At 41.8% G+C, this 26,560-nt stretch overlaps 1 protein-coding gene across 5 annotated transcripts in view; it reads left to right on the top strand.

Moving 5' to 3' along the window:
- PKHD1 (PKHD1 ciliary IPT domain containing fibrocystin/polyductin) overlaps nt 1–26,560 on the top strand; it is a 405,193-nt gene that overhangs the window by 284,978 nt on the left and 93,655 nt on the right. For 4 of the 5 annotated variants that reach the window (XR_006279695.1, XM_043510113.1, XM_043510115.1 and 1 more), the window contains exons 53-59: nt 3,120–3,233; nt 6,985–7,072; nt 9,398–9,552; nt 12,603–12,755; nt 13,083–13,961; nt 15,590–15,758; nt 18,783–18,943. Coding sequence is in view for 4 of the 5 variants with exons in the window: in XM_043510113.1 (XP_043366048.1) it covers nt 3,120–3,233; nt 6,985–7,072; nt 9,398–9,552; nt 12,603–12,755; nt 13,083–13,961; nt 15,590–15,758; nt 18,783–18,943 (1,719 nt within the window). In the remaining variant the exon portion in view is untranslated. The remainder of the gene's footprint in view (nt 1–3,119; nt 3,234–6,984; nt 7,073–9,397; nt 9,553–12,602; nt 12,756–13,082; nt 13,962–15,589; nt 15,759–18,782; nt 18,944–26,560) is intronic. The other variant, XM_043510114.1, reaches the window with a different exon arrangement.

Genomic DNA, 26,560 nt, shown 5'->3' on the forward strand with positions numbered 1-26,560 from the left:
CCCGTTTTGTTCAATATCTTCATAAATGATCTGGAGGATGGTGTGGATTGCACTCTCAGCAAATTTGCAGATGATACTAAACTGGGAGGAGTGGTAGATACGCTGGAGGGGAGGGATAGGATACAGAAGGACCTAGACAAATTGGAGGATTGGGCCAAAAGAAATCTAATGAGGTTCAATAAGGATAAATGCAGGGTCCTGCACTTAGGATGGAAGAATCCAATGCACCGCTACAGACTAGGGACCGAATGGCTCGGCAGCAGTTCTGCGGAAAAGGACCTAGGGGTGACAGTGGACGAGAAGCTGGATATGAGTCAGCAGTGTGCCCTTGTTGCCAAGAAGGCCAATGGCATTTTGGGTTGTATAAGTAGGGGCATAGCGAGCAGATCGAGGGACGTGATCGTTCCCCTCTATTCGACACTGGTGAGGCCTCATCTGGAGTACTGTGTCCAGTTTTGGGCCCCACACTACAGGAAGGATGTGGATAAATTGGAAAGAGTACAACGAAGGGCAACAAAAATGATTAGGGGTCTAGAGCACATGACTTATGAGGAGAGGCTGAGGGAGCTGGGATTGTTTAGTCTGCAGAAGAGAAGAATGAGGGGGGATTTGATAGCTGCTTTCAACTACCTGAAAGGGGGTTTCAAAGAGGATGGCTCTAGACTGTTCTCAATGGTAGCAGATGACAGAACGAGGAGTAATGGTCTCAAGTTGCAATGGGGGAGGTTTAGATTGGATATTAGGAAAAACTTTTTCACTAAGAGGGTGGTGAAACACTGGAATGCGTTACCTAGGGAGGTGGTAGAATCTCCTTCCTTAGAGGTTTTTAAGGTCAGGCTTGACAAAGCCCTGGCTGGGATGATTTAACTGGGACTTGGTCCTGCTTTGAGCAGGGGGTTGGACTAGATGACCTTCTGGGGTCCCTTCCAACCCTGATATTCTATGATTCTATGATTCTATGAGGTCTAATATAGAATCCTCCCATGTTGGATGCAACACTTTTTGAGTTAGGAAATTATCATCTATAATATTTAGAAATTCTAAGGATGTTTTAATCCTGACAGCATTAGAACTCCAGCTTATATCTCTCAAATTGAAGTTCCCCATGATCATGCAGCTTTTTTCCTACACATTATAGGTAGATACGTAAGGCACTGGTTATGCTGTCCCTCATGTAATTTGGAGGTATGCAGCAGACACCAACTACTACCCCATCTTGTGCTTTATCTGTTTGGACATTGATCCATAAGCATTCAAGTTGATTTTCTTCCAAGTTATCCACATGTGAGACATTCCCTAGCTGCTCATGCCAGGGTGTGGATAAAGCTCTCTATCGGAAAGGGGCATCCAGGCTCGTTCCAAGTTATAAGTGACTCAGAAAGAGGTAGTGCCATTTTTGAAATAAAGTGCAACTCCCACTCCCCTTTTGTCCACTCAATCCTTCCTAAATAGGTATCATCATTAATTTTAACCTTCCAATCAGGAAGGGACCCATCCAACCAGGTTTCAATAATACTAACTAGATTTAGTTTATGCTCATAAATGAGCATTCCATTTCCCCTTGCCCATTACCCAGGCTTTTACTATTGGTGTATAGGAAATTCAGGAATTTCATAGATTCATAGATACTAAGGTCAGAAGGGACCATTCTGATCATCTAGTCCGACCTCCTGCACAGCGCAGGCCACAGAATCTCACCCACCCACTCCTATGAGAAACCTCACCCATGTCTGAGCTATTGAAGTCCTTAAAGCATGGTTCAAAGACTTCAAGGAGCAGAGAAGCCTCCCTCAAGTCAACCATGCCCCATGCTACAGAGGAAGGCGAAAAACCTCCAGGGCCTCTCCAATCTGCCCTGGAGGAAAATTCCTTCCCAACCCCAAATATGGTAATCAGCTAAACCCTGAGCATATGGGCAAGATTCACCAGCCAGATACCCAGGAAAGAATTTTCTATAGTAACTCAGATCCCATCCATCTAATATCCCATCTCAGGGGATTTGGCCTATTTACCCTGAATATTTAAAGATCAATTACTTACCAAAATCCCATTATCCCATCTCCTCCATAAACTTATCGAGTAGAATCTTAAAACCAGATAGATCTTTTTCCCCCACTGCTTCCCTTGGAAGGCTATTCCAAAACTTCACTCCTCTGATGGTTAAAAACCTTCATCTGATTTCAAGTCTAAACTTCCTGGTGGCCAGTTTATACCCATTTGTTCTTGTGTCCACATTGGTGCTGAGCTGAAATAATTCCTCTCCCTCTCCTATATTTATCCCTCTGATATATTTATAGAGAGCAATCATATCTCCCCTCAACCTTCTTTTAGTTAGGCTAAACAAGCCAAGCTCCTTAAGTCTCCTTTCATAAGACAAGTTTTCCATTCCTCGGATCATCCTAGTAGCCCTTCTCTGTACCTGCTCCAGTTTGAATTCATCCTTTTTAAATTTCTTCTCTTTGTGTCCTTTTGTTCCTTGATTAATTTTATCAAAATATCAATTTTGTGCTGAGTGGTCATATCTTCCCTTTTTTTGCCTTTCCCTTTTGTTATTAGTTTAATGCCCTCCTGACTATTCTAGCTAGGCTGTTCTCACTGAAGTGGAGGCCTTCCAAACTATTCAGCTCCCTCTCCCCATAGAAGGTGGACCAATGTTCCACAAAACCAAAACCCTGCACCCTACACTCTTACTTATCTAACAGTTCACCTCCAGAATCTTCTACATTTTGGCTTCCTTTGCTCTTGGGACAGGAAGGATCTCTGAGAAGATCTCTTAGACCTTCTTCTTCTTCAATATGTTTCGGAGTTCCATGAAATTATCTTCTATCTGTGAGATATCATACGATGAAAGATACACACATAGTTTGCTTAATTGAGGCATATATCATTAAACTCAGCCTTCTTCATAGATTCATAGATTATAAAGTCAGAAGTGACCATTGTGATCATCTAGTCTGATATCCTGGACAACACATGTCAAAGGACTTCCCTGAATTAACTCCTGTTTGAACTAAGCATATCTTCTAGAAAAAAACATTCAATTCTTCTAATATATACTCTTCTCTTCCTTTCATCATCACAATGGCTGCTGAAACCCCCCTCCCCCTTCTTTATTACAGGTACTTTTCAACATCCCCTAGAAAGAGGAATGAAGCTATTGATCTTTCTTCGGGCATCTGAGGGAGTTTATTGTGATCGTTTGGTTGGAATCAGTGTCCACCCAGGAACTATTGGTATGAAAAACATATTTGCTCTGTCATGGAAAAAGCACATTGTAGAATAACCAATCTACTGCAGTTGAGCCTGGTACTGGGTAGTGACCCACCACCCATTTGCAGAAAAATGCCTCAGTGAAAGAGAGCAGGTTTTTAAGATGAAGCTAACAAAAATATTTCCCATTCTATCCTTATAAAGCCAAATCTTGGAGACTTTATTCAATATTTTTTTCCAGGCAAAATTCCACTGAAGTCAGTGAGAGGTTGCCTGAGTTAAGGGCCACAGTATCTGACTCCTTAGTGTCATTTGGGAAACCAAAGCTAAAGCTGAAATGATACAGATTCACGTTGGGTTAATCTCTCTTCATAAAGTCACACGTTGTTTTCAGATTTCCAAACCTAGATGTTTTCAGACATCCAAATCCACCTGATCTCCTGATTTCATAGTGTTTTTATGTTTCTGATGGTGATAAACCCCATTTTCTAATGTTATCTGTAAAGACATGTGCCTACTTATGGTGAAAGGAGGATAGATGACTCTGAAGCACAAAAATGGGCAACAGAAAATCTGGGTTATGAGCTATGTTCACAAAGGAACTTAGGCACCTAGAAAATTACTGGGATTCACAAAGTCTGAGTTACACACTCAGTCTTCACATGAATTGAGGGACCTAGGTGCCTAAGAATGACTTCTACGAAAGCCAGCATGCTAGTCAGCTCCCCACCTAATGTAGCCAATTAAGATGCCAATAAGAGGGGTGGCCCACCAGTCTCAAGAAATTCAGTATCTATATCAGGTTTCATAGTAGCAGCCGTGTTAGTCTGTATTTGCAAAAAGAAAAGGAGTACTTGTGGCACCTTAGAGACTAACAAATTTATTAGAGCATAAGCTTTCGTGAGCTACAGCTCACTTCATCGGATGTGAGCTGTAGCTCACAAAAGCTTATGCTCTAGTATCTATATCCAGGCAGAAGGAAGGTTTATCAGTCACAAGCCCTCTCTTGGAGTTAGGTGCCTATATTGTTGGGGGTTTTTTTGTTTTGGTTTTTTTTTTGCAGGCAATGATACCAACCTCTTTTGGCCCAACGGTTAGGGCACTCACCTGGAAGGTAAGATCCCCTGATTCAGGGTGGGAGGGGTTTAAACAGGGACCTGAAACCTCTTAGGTGAGTCCTCTATCCACTGGCCTATGGAACATTCTGATATTAGGCTCCCTCAGTCTCTCGTGTTGAAGCTTTTGTGCTCTGGATTAATAAATAAAGAATCAATGGAGAAAGGGGAATGAATCTTGGCTCTCCCACATCTTGGCTGAGTGCTCTAACCATCAGGATCTAGACTGATATTCTCTCTCTCTCTCTCTCTTTCTGGCTCATTGATTCTTTATGTATTTATCCAAAGTAGAACAGCTTCCGCAGGGGAGCCCAGCATCAGAATATCTAATAAATCAGTGGTTTGACCTGAATTGAAATATTTCAATTTGTTGAAATGGTCCAAAAAGTTTCATATTGAGTCAGTTCACATTAAACTGCATTTTTCTTTGAGGTGGCACTTTGCCTCATGGGTTCCCTGACAGAACTACATTTCCCATGATGCAATTCTGTCTCCCCTCTAACCAAGTGACATGGTGCATCATGGGAGATGTAGTTTGGCAAAGGAGTGTGGCCCGTAGGGGAGAATGGGGGCATCAGGCACCCGAACTGCAATTCCCATGAGGCAGTGTGCCATCATAGGGAAATGCAGTGTAAAGTTGAACTGACTTTAAATATTCCAGGTCAGTTCAACAAACCAAAATGAAACATTTCAATTTGGGAACACTGAAATGTTTCTTTTCAGTAGAAAGTGCTGAAACAAAATGTTTCACCATTTCCAAATTGAAATATTTTGCAAAGTTTCATTATCTGAAAAGTTTCAGTATTTTAATTTTTCATCCTGATTTGGAACAAAAAGCAAATGTTGAAATATCAGAATTTCCGATGACAGAAATTCTGGTGTTCATTCAGTTCTATTATTTATATTTTTTTTAAAAAAATGTAGTATTTACTAGGGCTGTCAGTTAGTCACAATTAACTCATGCAATTAACTCAAAAAATTAATCGTGATTAATCACACTTATAACAATAGAATACCAATTTAAATGTATTAAATATTTTGGATGTTTTTCTACATTTTCAATAGTGATTTCAATTGCAACACAGAATGCAAAGTGCACAGTGCTCACTTTATATTATTATTTTTATTACAAATATATGCACTCTACAAGTGATAAACAAAAGAAGTAGTATTTTTCAGTTCACCTCATACGAGTACTGTAGTGCAGTCTTTTTATTGTGAAAGTGCAACTTACAAATGCAGATTTTTTTTTTGGTTACATAACTGCATTCACAAACAAAACAGCGTAAAACTTTAGAGCCTACAAGTCCTCTCAGTCCAACTTCTTATTCTGCTAGTCACTAAGACAAACAAGTTTGTTTACACTTAGGGGAGATATTGCTGCTTGCTTCTTATTTACAATGTCACCTGAAAGTAAGAACAAGTGTTCGCATGGCACTTTTGTAGGTGGCGTTGCAAGGTATTTACATGTCAGATATGCTAAACATTCGTATGCCCCTTCATGTTTCAGCCACCATTCCAGAAGACATGCTTCCATTCTGATGATACTTGGTAAAAAATAATGTGTCAATTAAATTTGTGACTGAACTCCTTGCGGGGAGAATTGTATGTCTCCTGCTCTGTTTTACCTGACTCAGATGATGAAAATGAACATGCGTCAGTCCACAGTGCTTTTGATCATTATCAAGCAGAACCCATCATCAGCATGAAAACATGTCCTCTGGAATGGTGATTGAATCATGAGGGGACATATGAATCTTAAGTGCATCTGGCATGTAAATATCTTGGAACACCAGCTATGACAGTGCCATGAAAATGCCTGTTCTCACTTTCAGGTGACATTGTAAACAAGAAACAGGCCGCATTATCTCCTGCAAATTGTAACTAATCTTGTTTGTATGAGTCATTGTCTGACCAAGAAGTAGGACTGAGTGGACTTGTAGGCTCTAAAGGTTTACATGGTTTTATTTTTGAATGCAGGCTTTTTTTGTACATAATTCTACATTTGTAAGTTCAACTTTCGTGATAAAGAGATTGCATTACAGTACTTGTATGAGGTGAATTGAAAAATATTTTTTTTGTTTTTTACAGTGCAAATATTTGTAATAAAAATAAATATAACGTGACCACTGTACACTTTGTATTCTGTGTTGTAATTGAAATTAATATATTTGAAAATGTAGTAAACATCCAAAAATATTTAAAATAAATGGTATTCTATTGTTGTTTAACAGCACGATTAATTGCGATTAATTTTTTTAATCTCGTGATTAATCATGATTAATTTTTTAATTGCTTCACAGCCCTCATATTTACTTATTTACTTAAGATTTTGAAAACCAGTTAGGTGTTTTGCTACATAACTTCAATTTCATGGGACTTCTGTGATGAAATCGTCTACTTGTCTTTGTAATCCACAACCTTATTATTTTACTAATTACCTTTTTCTAGTCCTGAATATGGGCAGTATTCACTTTGAAATTCAAATGAATGTTCATGTGATTCTCTCAGGTTTGTTCCAGGTGCAAAATGTATTGAAATCTTCAAAACTCTTTTGAACACACTTGACAATTTTTTCCTTGCATTAAGCCATTAGCACTCTAAGTTCAGCTGAAGTGTTGCTCCTTCCTTAGCTTTTGGCTTTATATCTCTGTTCCAGGGGTTTATGGGAAGGTGCAGATTCATAGTGCTTATCCTAGGAAATCCTGGACACGTCTTGGAAGTGACATTGCACCCGGCAATGAAAGGTGAGTTTTTGCCCAGATGTGCCTCCAGGTAATGAATTTGGCTTTCTGTGTTCACTTCTGATGTTGTGGTCACGTCTAGAAGCCCCAACTGAAATAAGGGCCTATTGTGCTAGTGTCACAGATCCAGTTGGGCTCTCCCTTCTGGCCGCTCACCAGATTGCTGTGAAGGGAATCACAGCCTCTGGATCCCTGGGTGTTTTAAGCCTCCAGATTCTGAACAGAGCCCAGGCAGTGTCCCAGTCTTGGGTTCCCTAAGCACACTTGGAGTGCAGAGTTCTCTGTCTAATGCTCCCTCCTGAGAGCTGTGACCAGACAGCCCAGCTGTCCAGCCTCTGGAACCAGTGCTGGCTCCTCTGACTCCCCCTGTAACTTAAACACACCCTCTCCCAGAATCCCACTGAAGATGCAAGCCTTCTGGGACTCTCAGGAGGCACATGGTAGTTGTGGCATATCATGCACACAGACACTTTGCACAGAGGTCTACAACTCTGCTGCTCTTTACATAGAAATACACTGGTCCATACAAAAATAATAAACCCTATCTGCATTTACCCTTACTGCAGCTCACCACCCCCTTTGGGGTACTTGGAGGACCATGTGTATTCAGGAAGGCAGGGTCCAGCCCTCCCACCCCAGCCTCATCTGGCTTCTGCAGCAGCTTCCTTCACCATAAGCTAGTGAAAATGGCCAAAGAGAGAACAAAGAGAGCAACTTGTGTCCTGTATTACCTACCAGTCTCCTGTCAGGTGACACCCTGGTCAGCCTCAGCAGGTGACCACAGGACAGATCATGGGTTGGAGAAAGAAGTGTTATCATCCCTGTTTTAGAGATGGGAAACAGAGACACAAAGAGATTAAGTGACTTGTCCATGGTCATACAGGGAAATCATGGCACAGCAAAAAATTGAACTCGGATCTACCAAGTCCCAATCCAATGCCATAACCACACATTTACATGGTTTGTCTTTTACGTTGGCCTTTCTTTAGTGTAAAGCAGGTTAGTAAAGGCTGATACAGTGTATCAAAGTGGGTCATTTATGAAAGAGGATGCTGAGGTCCAGGAAAAGTCATGGGTTTTCAGATAAGATTTGATGGGGATCCCTTACAATGGATGCAGAGAAACTGTTCCTGATAGTGGTGGCCATGGTACAGGATTTATTACCCACTGAGGAGACACTATGAGGAAGGAAATCTTGTTATTTAGGCACATAGAGAATGGACCAGAGAACAGGCCTCAGTTACCATAGTGATGGTAATGGTAAAAGAACTAAAGCTGGTCAGCAAACTTTTGTTTTGTTTTTCCCTCTGTCAAAAATTTCTATAAGAGCAAAAAAAAAAAAGTCTTTGAAATTTTTCAGATTGTGGTAATAAAACCATAACCTGATTTTTTAAAAATGTTTTTGACAATCAACACCCAAAAAAGATTCATATGAAAACCTAACGTTTTGGTTTTCAGAGAAAAATGTTCAGTTTTGGCATTTTTCGATGGAAGAAAAGGATAAGAGGAAGGATGATCCAGTGGTTAGGGAACTAGGATTTAGGGTTCAAGTCTCTGCTCTGCCACAGAATGCCCGTGTAACCTGAGCAAGTCACTTAGCCTTTCTGTTCTTCAGTTCCCTGCCTGTTAAATGGAGATAAAATCATTTCTATACCTCACAGGGTTGTTACAGTAAAGTTTATGAGGCTGTCAGATACTATGGTAATGGGGCCTTGTAAATACCTAAGGTAGATAAAACCCCAAAAGAAATTCCCATTTCAACAAAAAAGCCATTTTCTGTCAAAAATAACTTTTTCATATAAAATTTTTGAGCAGTTCTAATAAGAACCTAGATAGCCAGGAAGAAATAAAATTAGATACAGGAGATGGGCAAGTCAATAGAAGAACTTTAAACTAGGGGAAGGGTTTTTATATTGAATAAACTGAGTTCCAGTAGGTTTCTGAGTACTCTAGGCTGTATTTCAATTTCCAACCATGAGTCAGCAATGAGTCAGAGAAGAGCTGACGATTAAAAGGAGGAATTTCTTAATTAGTTAAGATGAGAGAAAATGAAAGCCTAGCTGCCTAGCTCAGTATTTCAGCAGATTAATGGCTGAGATGATGGCTAATGCAGGCCATATTTCTCATCTGACTTCCTGTATTCCTTTTATGAAACTTCTTAGAAATGTATATGTTCACACACTAAAAGGAGGTGGGTTTATGTAGCTCATTGGATATTCTTTGCTAGTTTTGCCATGGGAGGATTATTGATCTCTTTCAGGAATTCCATGAACATAGCCTTTCTCATAGCTTAAACAGGATTGTCACTTAACTTTTGCGGGGTTACAGGATTTGGGTGGAGGATGAAGTGGACTGGAGTCCTGGTGGAAACATTGTCATCAGTTCCTCCTCCTATGATGCTCACCAAGCTGAGGTAGTCACACTTGAAGAAATAAATGGTCACAGCATAAGATTCCAGGAACGTCTCCTCCACAGGCATATTGGTAAGAAATCTGTTACATATAACCTGCCTCCCCTTTATCCTTCTCCACATTCTTACTACACATGGCGTGAGAGCCTTTGCTTCTGCACCCCTGACATCTGGCCCAGACTTTCTGTATGGCTTTGCCTTAACTGCCCATTTTAGATCTCCTTGTGAACCTATATTCCTGACCCCCACTCCCTTCTTCATGCATCTTCATTTCTTTCTCTATATGCTGCTTCATGCTTGCATTATGTAGCAGGTGGGATGTTCAAAACTGCTCAGCATGGGGAGTTTTATTGTTAACTTCAGTGGGAGCAGAATTAGGCCAATAATGACTATTTTTGAAAAACCCAGGTTCTTTGGGCATATGTGTAATAGAGATGGTTGAAATAAATAGAAAAAAACCTGTGGTTTTAAGGGGAAATGTGTTGATTTCTTTTATTTGAAATGACAGGAAATTTGGACCATCACTCTAGTTAGTTTAAAAACAGGGTGAACATTTCACAAAACTTCATTTTTTTAAAAGAAATTTGAAATTAAATTTCAAACCTTGAAAAATTTAGATCAGTTCTAGAATGTTTACAAAAGACACGTATATGTTATATATATATACACATATGTAAAATATGTATCTACCTACAGAGAGAAATGTATGGTTCATAGTTTACTTATATGTCATTTTATTATAACATATAACCTAGTCATATTATTAATTCTATAAAGCATTTTATAGTATATTTGTATAGTTGCTATTTAAAATCAAGATCATAAGGATCTCAAGATTTGGCCTGATAATAAAGTCAATGGGACTCCTCCTAGTAGTAAGTTTTATGCCTGGCAATATGTATTTGCAAATCTGGGCCCTTGGTTTTTACTTAGTCCTTACTCAGGCTAACTTCCATTCAAGTAAATAATAAATGAAATGGATCAGAACTATTTGTGAATGTTTCCAGGGAAGCCTGTAGCATTATATCTACATCCATCTTCATCCTGAGCATTGAAGCAATATCTGAGTATTGTTTGGCAATAAGGGGTTAGTGTCAGAAGTAAGAAAGAATGAATAACTAAATAAATATAGTGGCATAGATAGATTGTTAGGAAATTCTTTCTCTGTGTGATACCAAGGCATTCTGAGGGCTTGTCTATACTATCGTGCAGGGTTGATCTAAGATACGCAACTTCAGCTATGTGAATAGCATAGCTGAAGTCGACATACTTAGATCTACTCACCGTGGTGTCTTCAGCTGGCACTCTCCTATCAACTCTGCTTGCGCTTCTCGTTCCGGTGGAGTACTGGAGTCAACGGGAGAGAGCTCAGCGGTCGATTTATCACATCTATACTAGACATGATAAATCAATCCCCGCTGCCCACCAATCCGGTGGGTAGTGTAGACAAGTCCTGAGTGACTTATGCTTGACTCGGAGCCATTCACCACCTTGGTTCAGCATAGCTTGGATTTACTGTTTGCCCAACAAAAGACTCATCTCTTTTGTCTCACTTTTCAGGAAGGGATGGGTGTGAGGAGCATGGGGTGATTGGATGAGGGTACTGTTTGTGATAAGATGGTGTTTAGATAGCTATGGTTTATCTTAGTAGGTAGCCAGATCTTTTTATGATAATTCTTATTATTTGGGCATTTTAAGATTTCTTCAGCCACGTAAGTGCTTTCAAAAGAAACATAAATAAAGAAATATCGAGACTTTCATCTCTAGTTTGCCATCCATTCATCGGTGATCAAAAGTCTCTGATATCAGGTTAGCTTTTTCCTGTCTAGTGTTTGGTGGATCTCAGTCAGTTTCGTAGGAAGGCCAACCCATGCACAATTCTGAAGATTGATCTTTTATATACTTCTACTTCAGTATCAGGATATCCCTTGGAAATGGCCCATTCCGTGGTAGCAACAGCCACTGCCCCCTGACAAATATTTTGCCAGTGGGGGCCTCTTCCGAGTTTTATACTTCCCTAATTTGACACAAACTTGCCAATGAATGTGCACTAAATATTGTCAGTGATAGCACCTCTGGCACCACACAAAAATCTTCATCCGGTTTAGAATTATAGAGTATTGAAGGGAGATGAATAAAAAGGATAATGAACCATGGAACTCGTTTGTAGTTAATCTGTGCAGAGCCAAACTTCACTTTTGGCTGGATAGAATAAAAGACCCCATTGTTTCAATGCATTGCCGCATGTTTCATTTATAGTGAACCTCCACTTGTGGGCTTGATGCTGCAGTCCTTACGCTAGGAGAAGTGACACTGAAGCCACTTCAGGTGGCTGTCTCTACAGAAGTAGGTGGGAGTTTTGTCATTGACTTCAGTAGGGCCAGGATTTCATCCTTTGAGTTTTGCTGCAGTAGGCAATTAAGGTTCCATGAAACCATCATTGAAATTGCTAATTATAAGTCAAAGGAAGTTTGCCTGCATAAGAAGATTGAGCAAGTCTTCTGCACTGGGGGGAATATCACCCAACAGAACCAAAGACTATACTCTATTTAAACCTTGTATTAAGGACTCGAGTGGAAATTAAGCATTGTTCAGGGCCTTATGTGGACCTTTTCTATTGGTGTGAATTTCCTCCTTAGAAAGACTGTTCTTAGAGCATTGTATTGTACATGCAATCTTAGTACAAGGTTTTTATAGTAAATTGTTTTTTAACATCATCACCAGGCTGATCACTATGTAAATTCATAGCCCCAGGAAAGAGATCAGTTCCTTAGTGCACATACTAAGGTATGATGTCTCCAGCTGATATAATTCAAGAAAATGGAGTTGAAATCTGTCCATCAGTTTGGCATGTGGTGGTCCCAGTGAACAGGTTTAGCACTCGCCTTTACTGGCAACAAAAGGATGTTAGTAAAATACACTCTCATCCCAAATAGGGGCAAGCAGGCAGCCAGTTTTCTTTGTTGGTCCATGCAGAGAGCCCCTGAGGAAAATCAAACCTGAAAGGCAGTGCAACTTCTGAGAGGAAGCCACACATCAGTTGTCAGATGAGACATCCCGAAAGGGTTGGTTACTGAAACATCCTAGACATTCATCCTGTTTTCCCTCCTTGAAATGCCACAGGGTGTTCCCATAGCATAGAAGATGGCAGACGTGTTCCGTTGGCTGCTGAGGTTGGGCTCCTAACACGCAACATACAGATTAAGTCCGACACGGCTTGCTCTGGGAGGCTTCTGGTGGGACGCTTCAGACATACCAGTGGAATGGAATTTGCAGGTAGTTGAAACTCACCCACTCAGTCCAATTCGTATCGGTCCATCGCAAATATCCTGTCCAGTCCAGATCAGGATGCTTTCAGGAGAAGGGGTTGTAACTTCTTTTATGGGTTGTACAATGTAGAGTACATAATGAGTGCTCAGCAAATAAGAAACATTAACAGTAAAAAATAACTTTAAACATTCAGATTTTAATAGCACTTGTTTTTGTTTTGCAAACACATGCTTGGTTTTGGTATTATATTAATTTTCTTATTGAAAAAGGGGATCATACAAGCCAATCTGCCTGTAATCACCCTTTCATCTCACTTCATTTACCACATTGTAGGTGACCTTTGGCTCTCAAACATTGAAATTCTGAACTTTGGATCATCACAGCTTCCTGCTATTGGCTTCAGTAATGTATCTTTGGGATCTGCAATTATCTCTTCCAGCATTCACCATAGCTGTGGGGTTGGCATTCAAGCAGTGACAAGCAGTGGAATCTCATTGCGTGACAATGTGGTGTTCAATACGGTTGGCCCTGGCATTGACTTGGAAGGCCAAACTCATTCTCTCATCAGGAACCTTATCATTCTCAGCAAGCAGCCAGAGGGGTTACCAAACTGGGTTGCTGGCATCAAAGTGAACAAAATAGATGGCTCTTACCTGCTTGGCAATGTTGTGGCAGGTTCAGAGCGTATAGCTTTCCACATCAGAGGTCAAGAATGCCTCCTAGCTGGAGAGTATTGTGCTGAAAATGTGGCTCATTCAAGCCTTCATGGTGTTCATTTATACAGAGGAGATGGGTTTCAAAGCTGCACCAAAATCACTGGTTTTCTGTCCTACAAGAATTATGACTATGGTGTCATGTTCCAGCTCGAAAGCAATGTAGTGATGGACAATATGATGCTAGTAGACAATGCTGTGGGTGTTCTGCCCGTGGTGTACAGCCCATCTGATAAGCAGCATCGTTTGGAAAAAAAATACATAGAATTTAGAAACTCTGTGATTATTGCAACAAGCTCAACTTTTGACTGCATTAAAGACAGGATCATGCCCCTTTCAGCTAACTCGACTTTCAGGGATCGAGCTCCATATTACCCTCAGAGAGGTCGCATTGGGATTCTGTGGCCTTCATTTACCTCTGAACCAAGCCAGTGGCCTGATAATCCATGGCACAAAATAAGAAATTATGCAGCAGTATCAGGAATCATGAAGCTACAAGGTTGGTCTTCCTTTTGCATTAACCCCAGTGTCCCGGTGAAAACCCATCTTGGGTAATTACATTCTGCCTACTTAAAATCCACTCTCCCAGGCAATCTGAAATGGTTAAAATGGGTGAAATCCTGACCCCATTGAAATCAATAGCAAAACTCCTATTGGCTTCAGTGCAGCCAGGATATCACCTGGTATTCTGCAATTCCTGGTCAAACTCTTGTGCAGTGTTGCCATATGCTATTAAAAAATCTTCCACATTCCACCCCAAAGACATCTGCATTTCAGTGCTGGGTGAAATGATTTCTCAGTTTGATCCATCTGTCTGATATATTGATATCTATGCCTAGATAAGGATGTAGCCCACGAAAGCTTATGCTCAAATTAATTTGTTAGTCTCTAAGGTGCCACAAGTACCCCTGTTCTTTTTATAGATAAGGACGCCAAGTCAGTGAAGGGTTTTACAAAATTAGTTTACTATGTACAAAGTTTGCAGTGCTTTGTGATCCTTTTCAATGAAAGCTGATAAATAAATGTAGGCCCATTTTTGTTATAATAAATAATAATAATAATAACAAATGACTTTAGAGGAAGGCTGTAAAACCCGTGTTATAGACTATTACGCCCTTTCTTTCCTTGAGTCCTTGGTTTAAATGCAATCGATATGCCAAATGATATTTTATTATTTGCATTACTGTAGCAGCTGGATATGTTTCAGATCTGTCCAGCTTAGGTGCTTATGTCACCCCCATTATCATAGTATCTGAGCCTTTCACAGTCTTTAACCTGACAATACCCCTGTGAGGGAGGGATTATTAGGAACTGTTATCCTCATTTAGAGATGGGGAAATGAGGCACAGAGGGACTAATTGACTTGCCCAAGGTCATACAGAAAGTCTGTGATAGTGGAGGGACTTGAACGTAGGTCTTTCCAGTCCCATGTTAACCACAGGACTACACTTTCTTATAGGTCAGGGTTGAAATGTTTTATTGGAGTTGATAGGGGTGACTACCTTCCTGTCTTCATTAATCCTGGCTCTGATTTAGTCTTTCACTTTCATGGGCATTAAAACTCACTTAAAAAGAAGAGAGAAACCAAAGAAAAAGGGGTAAATACATTTTTTTAATGCACTTCTTGTTCATATTCAAAATAGCCCTTTACACATTCAAGGTACTCTACAGACATGAGTTAAGTAATACACCTGACCACTCCATGTAGTAGGCAAGTTCCATAGAGAGAGGGATACTGACTTAAGTAGAGAGAGATGAAGTGACTTGCTTCAGTTCACACATCAGGTCCATGGCAGAGCCACGGCCGGGCTGTGTGTATATTAGAAAAGTTGCCCCAGTGCAACCAAATCAATTTAAAGTTGGAACAGTGAAACCAGTGCATACCTCTCATGTAGACACTCTTAAGCTTGGTTAAACTGTGGTTCTGTTGATTTAGTTTATGCAAGATTTAAACTTATTTACATAAGGAGTTGCACTGATGTAAGTACACTCATTTTAAACTGGTTTACTTACTCCAGAGCAACATTTCTAATATAGACAATGCCTTATGATGCATGGCTCAGATTCCCATCCCTGAAGAAAATTCACCCAGCCTCTCCCAGTGAGATGTGTTTTTATCTTTGTCAGAAGTCACCTTTACTGGTTTTACGAAGAGTTGCTATAGTGACGACAGAGATGTCTGCATCATGTTAAATCCTGACAGCGTGGGCATCATGTACCCAATTACAGCAGAGAGGACAAGGATGACACATGTCCATGAGCAGAATAAGTTCTACATTCATACATTGGAAACAAGGTAGTGTGCTTTGTTCTTAATAAGTAGTCCCGTCCGTCCAGGTTTATAGTGAATATGCAGTGCTAATTACATGACTAGTCATATCGTTATCTATCTGTACCTCACTACAAAATCTACACTTTCTATTATTGGTTACATCTATCTTCAAAGAGATTCATTCTTTCATTAGGAGTGATGGGATGAGAATTGAAGATAAAGATGAGCCTAACCCAAAACCTAGATTCAGTACCTCCGGACTTAGGGGATGTAGTGTTTTCAGAATCTGAACTCAGGTGCAGATCTGAGTGTTATAAAATAACCTAATTTCTACAGTGGGTTGAAATCAAAATTTTGGATACAACTATTTATTTTTTTGGTCTATCTGTCCGTCTGCTCTTCATACAGTTTCTGTCTGGGACTAGACATGGAAGAGCCTGGACCTTTCACATGGTTGTTTTTCCCTATTGAAATTTGAAGACGTAGAGTTTGGATTGTTCATTAGATGTTTCTCCAAATGAAGCCTTCTGGAGTTCTCCTATTGCTAGCATCTATGTAGCAAAAGTAGCTTCAGGTAGTCAGTGACTTTATTTTCTGTCTACATAGCTGACTCCTTAACCCCAGGCCTCAGGACATGTCAGGAGCTCCAGCAAAAAGCCCTGAGGTGGCTAAAGTGTCCTTTTTGTATGGGAAAATGAGTTTGATTTTTGCCTGTGAGATCACATCAGCAGCGCTGAGTTGAACCAGGCAAACTGTGAAATGTCAGATGTGTGCCAGTCTAACTCATGCCCAGAGAGCATATTTGCTGAGCATAGTAACAGAGAGATCAGGAAGAAAGAACACTTCTCTGTAACCTTAGGTTTCAGCAATTCAAACGTGCGGAGTCCATGGGAAACGTGGCCTGGTTTATTTATTTGTACAGCTGGCTACTGGAGTACACAGGCATTGTCACGAAAGCTTTGCTGCAGCACTGAAGCCCAACGTGAACCCCAATTGCCAGTCAAAACCAATCAGAGGTGTTCCATGCTGCTCCAATCCAGAGCCCCTCAAGCGGGCTGCCAGTGCTTTTTTTTTTTTTTTGCTCTGGGCATTAGTTTGTGTGTGGATTTCTGTGACATGTCCAGCTCGTCAGTTCCCATTATATGTAACTATTGAATCCAGTCCACAGTAGTACGCTATTTGTGACTGGCTGCACATACAATGCATTGCAAAAGCGGATGGTTATCAAACATGGGTCAATCGACATAAAGAGTACAAAGTGATTTCTGAGCATCCTGCTAAACCTCTGGGTAAGGTTCAGACTTTTATTGTTGCTCCTGCATCACCTGCAAACATTTATTAAACCGAAGCTTTTAAAAACTGTGGGTCAATTTGTGGCCCATTCTATGGCCTGATTGAGCTGCTTCTGCCTTGCAAAAGAGCCATAAAGCTACCCTTGAGTAGGAGGCAGGTCAGGGCATGGCGAGAGCATGTAGCGCTGTGGTGATCATCAGCCAGAATAAACACCCACTGTGTTGCCCACTGAATAAACACCCACTGGCAGTAACAAGCTGGAATGATATCTGTGCTAAAATATGCCAGGGCTGAACCAGCCCCGGGGATCTTCGTTCCCCATCTTTCTTGAGCTGTGCAGAGTAGAGCTTTGATCCAGCTGTTTCTCTATCTTATTAAGGCTCCGATCAGTTCACCCTTTTCAAAATACCAATCAATGGGCTTTGCATAAGGGAGTGCCACAGAAATCAAGAAATCAGACAGATTGCAGAGCATTGTTTCCTTGTGCTCCTCCATCTGTCCGCATTCATCTGTTGTCTCTTGTCTTATACTAAGATTATAAGCCTCATGGGGTAGGGACCATCTTTTTGTTTTGTGTTTTGTACAGCAGCTAGCACAATGAAATTCATGTCTAGGGCTCCTGGGCACAATAGTAACACAAATAATAAATATCAATAATAGAGATGAGCAGTATTAGAATCCATGACACTCTGCACTCCTCCATTTATAATGGGAAGGGTGTGGCTACTCAGAGTTCCAGACCTAGTGATCAGTTTCCTGCCTTTCATGCTGTATGTCCCTGCAGTAAGTACTTCAAAAGATGCTATCTAGTGGCACACACACCAGCTACCAGGATTTCCCTGGCTCCTTCTTGAACCATTATCTTTCGTAAGATTTCCTTCCAACAACAGGTGCACTTGAAGCTTGGCCCACGCTCTCCTGAAACTCAACCTAAGTTTGCTGGGATTCATTTCATAAGGACATCCAAAACCAGCTTGGGCCTACTTTCAGTGTTTCTTAGAGTCTCTCCAGACTCTAGTTTGGAGCCCTTACTGTAGAATTCTGTCACCTTTATGTATTTATGTATGTATGTATGTAGGCATGGTTTAATTCAGTTCTGAAGAGCTGAACCTACAGGTAAAAAGGACCTAGGCATTTCTTGGTCTGTAGATAGAACTGTATGGCATAGCCATTTTCATCCTGCTACGAATGATACAGGAGTTACAAGCCTGTGGATACTGATGAGTGGCTCCTGAGGCACTATGGTTCTCTGCAGTGTAGAACTGTTTGATGAAGCAAAATCAGAATATCCCTGAGATTTATGAGGATGCTTGGATCTGGGTACAAATTTTGTCGCTTGTCTTTATCTCCAATGAACTGAGTCAAACCCCTGAAGGGCTATTGCCCCTCCCATAGAGAGGTGAATGGGAATTAACTGTATCCTAGAGGGCAGAAGCAGGCTTCTGAGTCTGATCACTGCCAGCTTTTGGGAGGTTGGGATCCAGATCTCATTTTTGTGGATTGGCCCATCCCTGCTGCAGAATTTCATGATGACAGAGCAAGTCAGACTGCTCCATATCATCAGATTTCACCAGTTATTCCTTATTTCCCTTTTCCCCCTTTTTTAACAAACAGGTTAATTCACATGAATGTTGTGGTAATTTGTGTATGTAAAAAAATGCATTTTCCAGTGATGAGAATAACTTCAGAAGGCCAGTACAATGTGATTTCTCTCACTGTCTTCCCAACAATAATACTTCTTCTCCTCTACATCAGCAGCAATGGATCCAAGGACTTTGCATATCTTGAAATGAGATGTGAAGGCTCAAGAAAGGCTCTCTTCAAGGATCTGGATGGAAGTGCCCTGGGTCTACAGCCACCCGTGTCAGTTTTCCCAAAGTCTGAGTTTGAATGGACAGAGTCCTGTTTGCATGCTGGTAAGTAGCACATGAAGATTGTGCAGTATCTGAAAACACTTGCTAAACCTTGGGTAGTGCATTGACTAACCAGTCTTGGAAGATATACCGGTGGGTTGTCTTCCTCTGGGATCCTGAACACCTTGTGGGCTTAGATTCCACGGCACTTTTCATTAAAGGAGGCTGCTTTATATATTGATCAAAGGAAGGGCTTCGGAGTCTGACCCTCTGCTGGGTGAGGCACTTGCCCCTCTGGGCTTTAACTGATCTCTCTGTAAAACAAGGGTGATTATATTTACCCATCTGCAAAGTACTTTGGGATCCTTGAATGAGAGTGCAAAATAATAATAATAATTGTCCCAGTGAGGATTTTTATTCATTTCCTGCTGAGGAGAGTATCTGGCTGAAAATCCAGGCCAGCAGTTTACAGAGCACTTTTTCTTGTTTAAAAAGACCCATCTTGCTCAGTAACCACGTTCTGAAAGTTCACACAGCAAGGCTCCATTCTCATCCTGATTAAAACTCTGCTCTGTGATTCCAAATAAACTCTTTAATTACAATTAGCATTTCCCGAGCCTGCTGCTGACGGCAGCCATTTTGCAGAAAAGTCGCATCATTTGTGACTCCGGCAGTATGGGAGGCTCGTGCGAGGGACTGTAATTAATCCCATTTTCTGTCCTGCTCTAAAACTGATTAAACACAAGAACTTTAATCTTTAAACAAAATGTCTAATGTGTACCCGGTAAAGGCTTTCCTCCAAGGATCCCTCCCTCACTGGCTGCTTAGAAGGCTGATTAATACATTGTCTAGGCATAAACATGCTCTTCCCCCACCCCACTTTCTCTGCCCTGGTTATGAATCACAAGCCAATGCTAATCTCTCAGTAGACACTGCTGCATCATTTGCCATTTAGCACCAGCTTATTAAAGCATGAATGCGCACATAGTTCCCGATCATTTTTAAGATTTGTACCATTTTTAAAGACACTCAGGCACATAGTAGTTATAAATGCCAAGAAACCCCACTGCACTAATGGTGCAACCTGCCCTCCACGGGGTTTGTCTCCTTATGTAATGAAGTTGACAACATATGGTAAATGCTGCCTGCCTCCCAGGCGTGAACAGAATTGTGATATTTTCTTCTCACTGTCCAAATGTGAGTGGCATTTTTTTCCCTTCCCAATTCCAGTCCTAATTCCTGAGTCTTTCTCTTTCAAAACTGCAATTCCCTTTATCTTCAGGCTGACATTTGGAAAGGCACAGGTTCATTTGGAGGTGAATTCGTAGTTCTCTGTAACACAGAATACTTTGGACAGTGTAACGGAGGCTTCCACATGAGACAATTACGGTCAAATCCAGACCTTGGTCATGGCCACAAAACTCCCATTGGGCCAAATGCTACCTCAGTTATACTAGTATAAGAATGGACTGATTCCACTGAAGTAAATGGGGTTATTCCAGATTTATGCTTGTGTAACCAAGAATACAATTTGGCTCTTGGAATTCTCTCTCTCTTGATTCCAGATTGCAGAGCTCAGCAGTTAACACTGTTCAGTTAATCACCACCCCCTGTGCCTCCTACTAATATTCACCTGTTACTTAACTAACACCCAGTTATTCTGCTCACCTCCAATGGCTTTATGCCCATACTGCTCCTCTAAAGCTTTTAACCCTATGTTTACAGCTCAAAGCACAAACCAGAGGAGCTAGCATCATCAGGTAATATGCAGCATCCCTCCCACTCTCAGCTTAGGGACATGTGCTTTCCCAAATGCAGTGTGGCACACACCTTTGCTAGCCCTCTGCATCCTCTGAATTTCTCTTTCAGCCATAATTTTTCAGAACCTTCCAATTTGAGGTGTCCAGTGTGAAGATGTTGGCCCCAGCCTTTGCCTGTCACACACTGAGGTGCAGGTGGTGCAACCTAGTGGTCAGAGCAGGAGTCTGTAGTAGTGGTCGGAACAGAATCAGACGGCAGAACTGGAGACAAGCCAATGGTCAGAGCTAGGAGTCAGGAGTTCAAAGGCAGGCAGGCTATAGGGCAGGAGCAGAGCTGGCAAGGGGTGGAGCAAGGACTGGACAGGAAACAGGTCTGGAGTGCATTGAGCAGCCACAGAGGTGCTGTTGCTGCAGGGCTTGATGGTCTGTTGGCTCTTCTGACCAATCAGGGAGCACAATCACTTAGTGAGTGCAAAGCTCATTGGGTTACTAGGCTACTGAGACCGGAGACAGCTTTGTTCCTGACGTGCCCCAAAGATCCTACTCACCATAAAAGGAAAGCTAAAGGCAAAATACCCTTCCTTTACCCTTCAAGGTCAGGAGACCCAATGAATGCAACCCAGATATTCTCCCCGCCCCTCCCACAATAGCCCTGTAGGCTCTGAGTGGGTGGGTTCTCTTTATCAGACATACAATTGAACGGCTCAAAGGGAGGTTAATGCTATTTCTTATTTAATCCACTCAGTAACTTCAAATATTTGAAATGCAGGGCATGGCATGGATCTCATTGTTTACTTGTGCTATCCCATCCCATTTGTTGCATCCACCTAGACTATAAGATCTTTGGGATGGGGACCATCTCTTTGTTCTGTGTTTCTACAGCACCTAGCACAACGGGGCCCTGATCCATGGCGAGGCTCTATGCGCTGCCTTAATAGAAACAATAAATAACAGTATAATTGGCTAATAATGTACAAATACTACACCAACATTAACCAAAACCTTCAACTTTCATCGCACCATTTGACATGTAGGGAGAAGGAACTGTGGTCAATCAGCTAGGGCACTAGCCTGGGATTCATAAGACCTATATTCAGATACTGGGAATGAGGGGCGATCAACAGGTTATCTCAAGTGCTTATATACAAATGCACAAAGCCTTGGAAACAAGCAGGGAGAACTGGAGGTCCTGGTGATGTCAAGGAATTATGACGTGATTGGAATAACAGAGACTTGGTGGGATAACTCACATGACTGGAGTACAGTCATGGATGGTTATAAACTGTTCAGGAAGGACAGGCAGGGCAGAAAAGGTGGGGGAGTAGCACTGTATGTAAGGGAGCAGTATGACTGTTCAGAGCTCCGGTACGAAACTGTGGAAAAACCTGAGTGTCTCTGGATTAAGTTTAGAAGTGTGTGCAACAAGAGTGATGTCATGGTGGGAGTCTGCTATAGACCACCGGACCAGGGGGATGAGGTGGATGAGGCTTTCTTCCGGCAACTCACGGAAGCTACTAGATCGCATGCCCTGATTCTCATGGGTGACTTTAATTTTCCTGATATCTGCTGGGAGAGCAATACAGCGGTGCATAGACAATCCAGGAAGTTTTTGGAAAGCGTAGGGGACAATTTCCTGGTGCAAGTGCTAGGGGAGCCAACTAGGGGGAGCGCTTTTCTTGACCTGCTGCTCACAAACCGGGTAGAATTAGTGGGGGAAGCAAAAGTGGATGGGAATCTGGGAGGCAGTGACCATGAGTTGGTTGAGTTCAGGATCCTGACGCAGGGAAGAAAGGTAAGCAGCAGGATACGGACCCTGGACTTCAGGAAAGCAGACTTTGACTCCCTCAGGGAACAGATGGCCAGGATCCCCTGGGGGACTAACATGAAAGGGAAGGGAGTCCAGGAGAGCTGGCTGTATTTCAAGGAATCCCTGTTGAGGTTACAGGGACAAACCATCCCGATGAGTCGAAAGAATAGTAAATATGGCAGGCGACCAGCTTGGCTTAATGGTGAAATCCTAGCGGATCTTAAACATAAAAAAGAAGCTTACAAGAAGTGGAAGGTTGGACATATGACCAGGGAAGAGTATAAAAATATTGCTCGGGCATGTAGGAAAGATATCAGGAGGGCCAAATCGCACCTGGAGCTGCAGCTAGCAAGAGATGTCAAGAGTAACAAGAAGGGTTTCTTCAGGTATGTTGGCAACAAGAAGAAAGCCAAGGAAAGTGTGGGCCCCTTACTGAATGAGGGAGGCAAGCTAGTGACAGAGGATGTGGAAAAAGCTAATGTACTCAATGCTTTTTTTGCCTCTGTTTTCACTAACAAGGTCAGCTCCCAGACTGCTGTGCTGGGCAACACAAAATGGGGAAGAGCTGGCCAGCCCTCTGTAGAGATAGAGGTGGTTAGGGACTATTTAGAAAAGCTGGACGTGCACAAGTCCATGGGGCCGGACGAATTGCATCCGAGAGTGCTGAAGGAATTGGCGGCTGTGATTGCAGAGCCCTTGGCCATTATCTTTGAAAACTCGTGGCGAACGGGGGAAGTCCCGGATGACTGGAAAAAGGCTAATGTAGTGCCCATCTTTAAAAAAGGGAAGAAGGAGGATCCTGGGAACTACAGGCCGGTCAGCCTCACCTCAGTCCCTGGAAAAATCATGGAGCAGGTCCTCAAAGAATCAATCCTGAAGCACTTAGAGGAGAGGAAAGTGATCAGGAACAGTCAGCATGGATTCACCAAGGGAAGGTCATGCCTGACTAATCTAATCGCCTTTTATGATGAGATTACTGGTTCTGTGGATGAAGGGAAAGCAGTGGATGTATTGTTTCTTGACTTTAGCAAAGCTTTTGACACGGTCTCCCACAGCATTCTTGTCAGCAAGTTAAGGAAGTATGGGCTGGATGAATGCACTATAAGGTGGGTAGAAAGCTGGCTAGATTGTCGGGCTCAACGGGTAGTGATCAATGGCTCCATGTCTAGTTGGCAGCCGGTGTCAAGTGGAGTGCCCCAGGGGTCGGTCCTGGGGCCCGTTTTGTTCAATATCTTCATAAATGATCTGGAGGATGGTGTGGATTGCACTCTCAGCAAATTTGCGGATGATACTAAACTGGGAGGAGTGGTAGATACGCTGGAGGGGAGGGATAGGATACAGAAGGACCTAGACAAATTGGAGGATTGGGCCAAAAGAAATCTAATGAGGTTCAATAAGGATAAGTGCAGGGTCCTGCACTTAGGATGGAAGAATCCAATGCACCGCTACAGACTAGGGACCGAATGGCTCGGCAGCAGTTCTGCGGAAAAGGACCTAGGGGTGACAGTGGACGAGAAGCTGGATATGAGTCAGCAGTGTGCCCTTGTTGCCAAGAAGGCCAATGGCATTTTGGGATGTATAAGTAGGGGCATAGCGAGCAGATCGAGGGACGTGATCGTTCCCCTCTATTCGACACTGGTGAGGCCTCATCTGGAGTACTGTGTCCAGTTTTGGGCCCCACACTACAGGAAGGATGTGGATAAATTGGAAAGAGTACAACGAAGGGCAACGAAAATGATTAGGGGTCTAGAGCACATGACTTATGAGGAGAGGCTGAGGGAGCTGGGATTGTTTAGTCTGCAGAAGAGAAGAATGAGGGGGGATTTGATAGCTGCTTTCAACTACCTGAAAGGGGGTTCAAAGAGGATGGCTCTAGACTGTTCTCAATGGTAGCAGATGACAGAACGAGGAGTAATGGTCTCAAGTTGCAATGGGGGAGGTTTAGATTGGATATTAGGAAAAACTTTTTCACTAAGAGGGTGGTGAAACACTGGAATGCGTTACCTAGGGAGGTGGTAGAATCTCCTTCCTTAGAGGTTTTTAAGGTCAGGCTTGACAAAGCCCTGGCTGGGATGATTTAACTGGGACTTGGTCCTGCTTTGAGCAGGGGGTTGGACTAGATGACCTTCTGGGGTCCCTTCCAACCCTGATATTCTATGATTCTATGATTCTATGATTCTATCCCTGCTCTGCGACAGACGTCTTGCGATTGTACAACAGGCATGATGTAGTTTGTGTATCTAATTATTGTGTGTGTTCAAAGTGCCATCTATCTATGGTAGTTATATGACTTCCATTACCATAGTATCTAGTCACCTCCGAATCTTTAATCCATTTGTCCTCACAACACCCCAGTAATATAGGGAAATGCTGTTAGCTCCCTTTTACAGATGTGACACCAAGGCCCAGAGAGACTAAGTGACTTGCCTATGGTCACGCAGGAAGTCTGTGGCAGAGCAGGGAATTGAATGTGGGTTTCCCAAGTCCCAGGCTAATACCCTGTCTACTGGACCATCCGTCTAGCTCCTATTTCTTCTTGTTATTTGAAGACACACTCTGGGCCTTTTTGAACTTGAAATAAAATAGACTGATGAAAGTAGTGTGAACACACACTTGCTAGCTGTGAGAGCGACCTGACATAAAGATGAATGAAAGAACAAATACCAATGGTGAGCAGGGTATGCTGTCTGCTTGGCTTCAAAATTGTTCTTTGTTTTATGCGGCTAGCTCTTCAGAAACTTTAAAAAAAAGTTTCTTCATTCTCCTCCTAGGAATGACAGTGAGATGGTGTTATAGACGGAGAAATGAGGAGGTGGGGTGGGGAACAGAGAAAGGAAATGGTTGTCAGAAAATTTGTCTGCCAATATCTGTGCTTGCAGAGGTCTTTTTCTCTTTCTCTTTAGCTAGAGGGGAAAATACCATTCTCTTTTCCCAAGCAATTATAGGCCCAAAAGATTGAAACTTACTCTACGGCTCTTTAATCTCAGCAGATATTTATGGTTAAACATTAGACTTGGAGCATTCCAGATGTCAGGGCATGAAAGCATAAAGGCTCAGTGGAGTCCCAGAAAATATTAGAATCTTTGGGATATGTGCCTTTGAGTGTTGTCATTTGAGCAGTGAAGGAGACCGCCCTCGGTGTGCTTTTGTACATCCGAAAGGGAGCTCTTACTGTTCCTTATTTCTGCCCTTTAGCGTGGCTCCAAATTCAGCACGCAAAGTAATCTGCCACCATGTCATTAAATTATTATTATTTATTATTCAGAGTATCCAGAATGCCTTCCATGCTGGGTTTGTAAAGAGATGCTTAAAATTCCATATGGCTGCATGGGAGCAATTTCTTTGCATATTTCGAGTAGTTTAACTGTTTCAGCTCCTGATCCTACAAACATGGATGTAACTTCACTCACCTAAGTAGCTCCCTCACATGTGTATAAGTGTTTGATGGATCAGGACCTTAAGGGCTTCAGCTATTCTTTACCTTTTTCTTCTCATCATTAATAAACCCCAACAATTTCTTCAGAAAAATTACACTTGTTTTCTACATTGCAATTATAAAACCTTGCATAACCTTAAAGATTCTCCACACATTTTACAAACTTTGATTCATGTTGGATTTATAATACCCCTGTGGGGTAGTCATGTATTCCTACACCCATTGTACAGAAACTGTGATTTGCCCAAGGCCATGCATTGAATACCTGCATAAACACCAGGAGTCCTGACAGCCAGTCCCCTAGTTTAAAAGCTACAGAGCCCTGCACAGACTAGTTCAAAAGTAAGCTTGTATTAGTTAGAGCCGGTCAAAAAGTGTGTTTTTATTTTCTGTTTAGTTTTTGTTTTTGTTTCCCATCAAAAACGTTTGTAGGACTTTTTTGAGTTTTCATTCAAAACCTAAAATCATCAAAAAATAATAATGCAGAAAATGGAAATTTTGCAAAAATTTCGATGATGTTAAAAAAGTCAAGTTTTGTTGAAGAAAATCTTCAATTAAAAGATTTTGACTCTCTGTAGTATGAACCACGTGATGTTAGGATAGAGATGGCACATAGCTTGAGTTACTTGTAATGAAAATTAATAAAAAAGTTAAATAAATAAATAGGGAACAAGCAA

The sequence above is a fragment of the Dermochelys coriacea genome, chromosome 3 (genome assembly GCF_009764565.3).
Source record: "Dermochelys coriacea isolate rDerCor1 chromosome 3, rDerCor1.pri.v4, whole genome shotgun sequence".
NCBI lineage: Eukaryota > Metazoa > Chordata > Testudines > Dermochelyidae > Dermochelys > Dermochelys coriacea.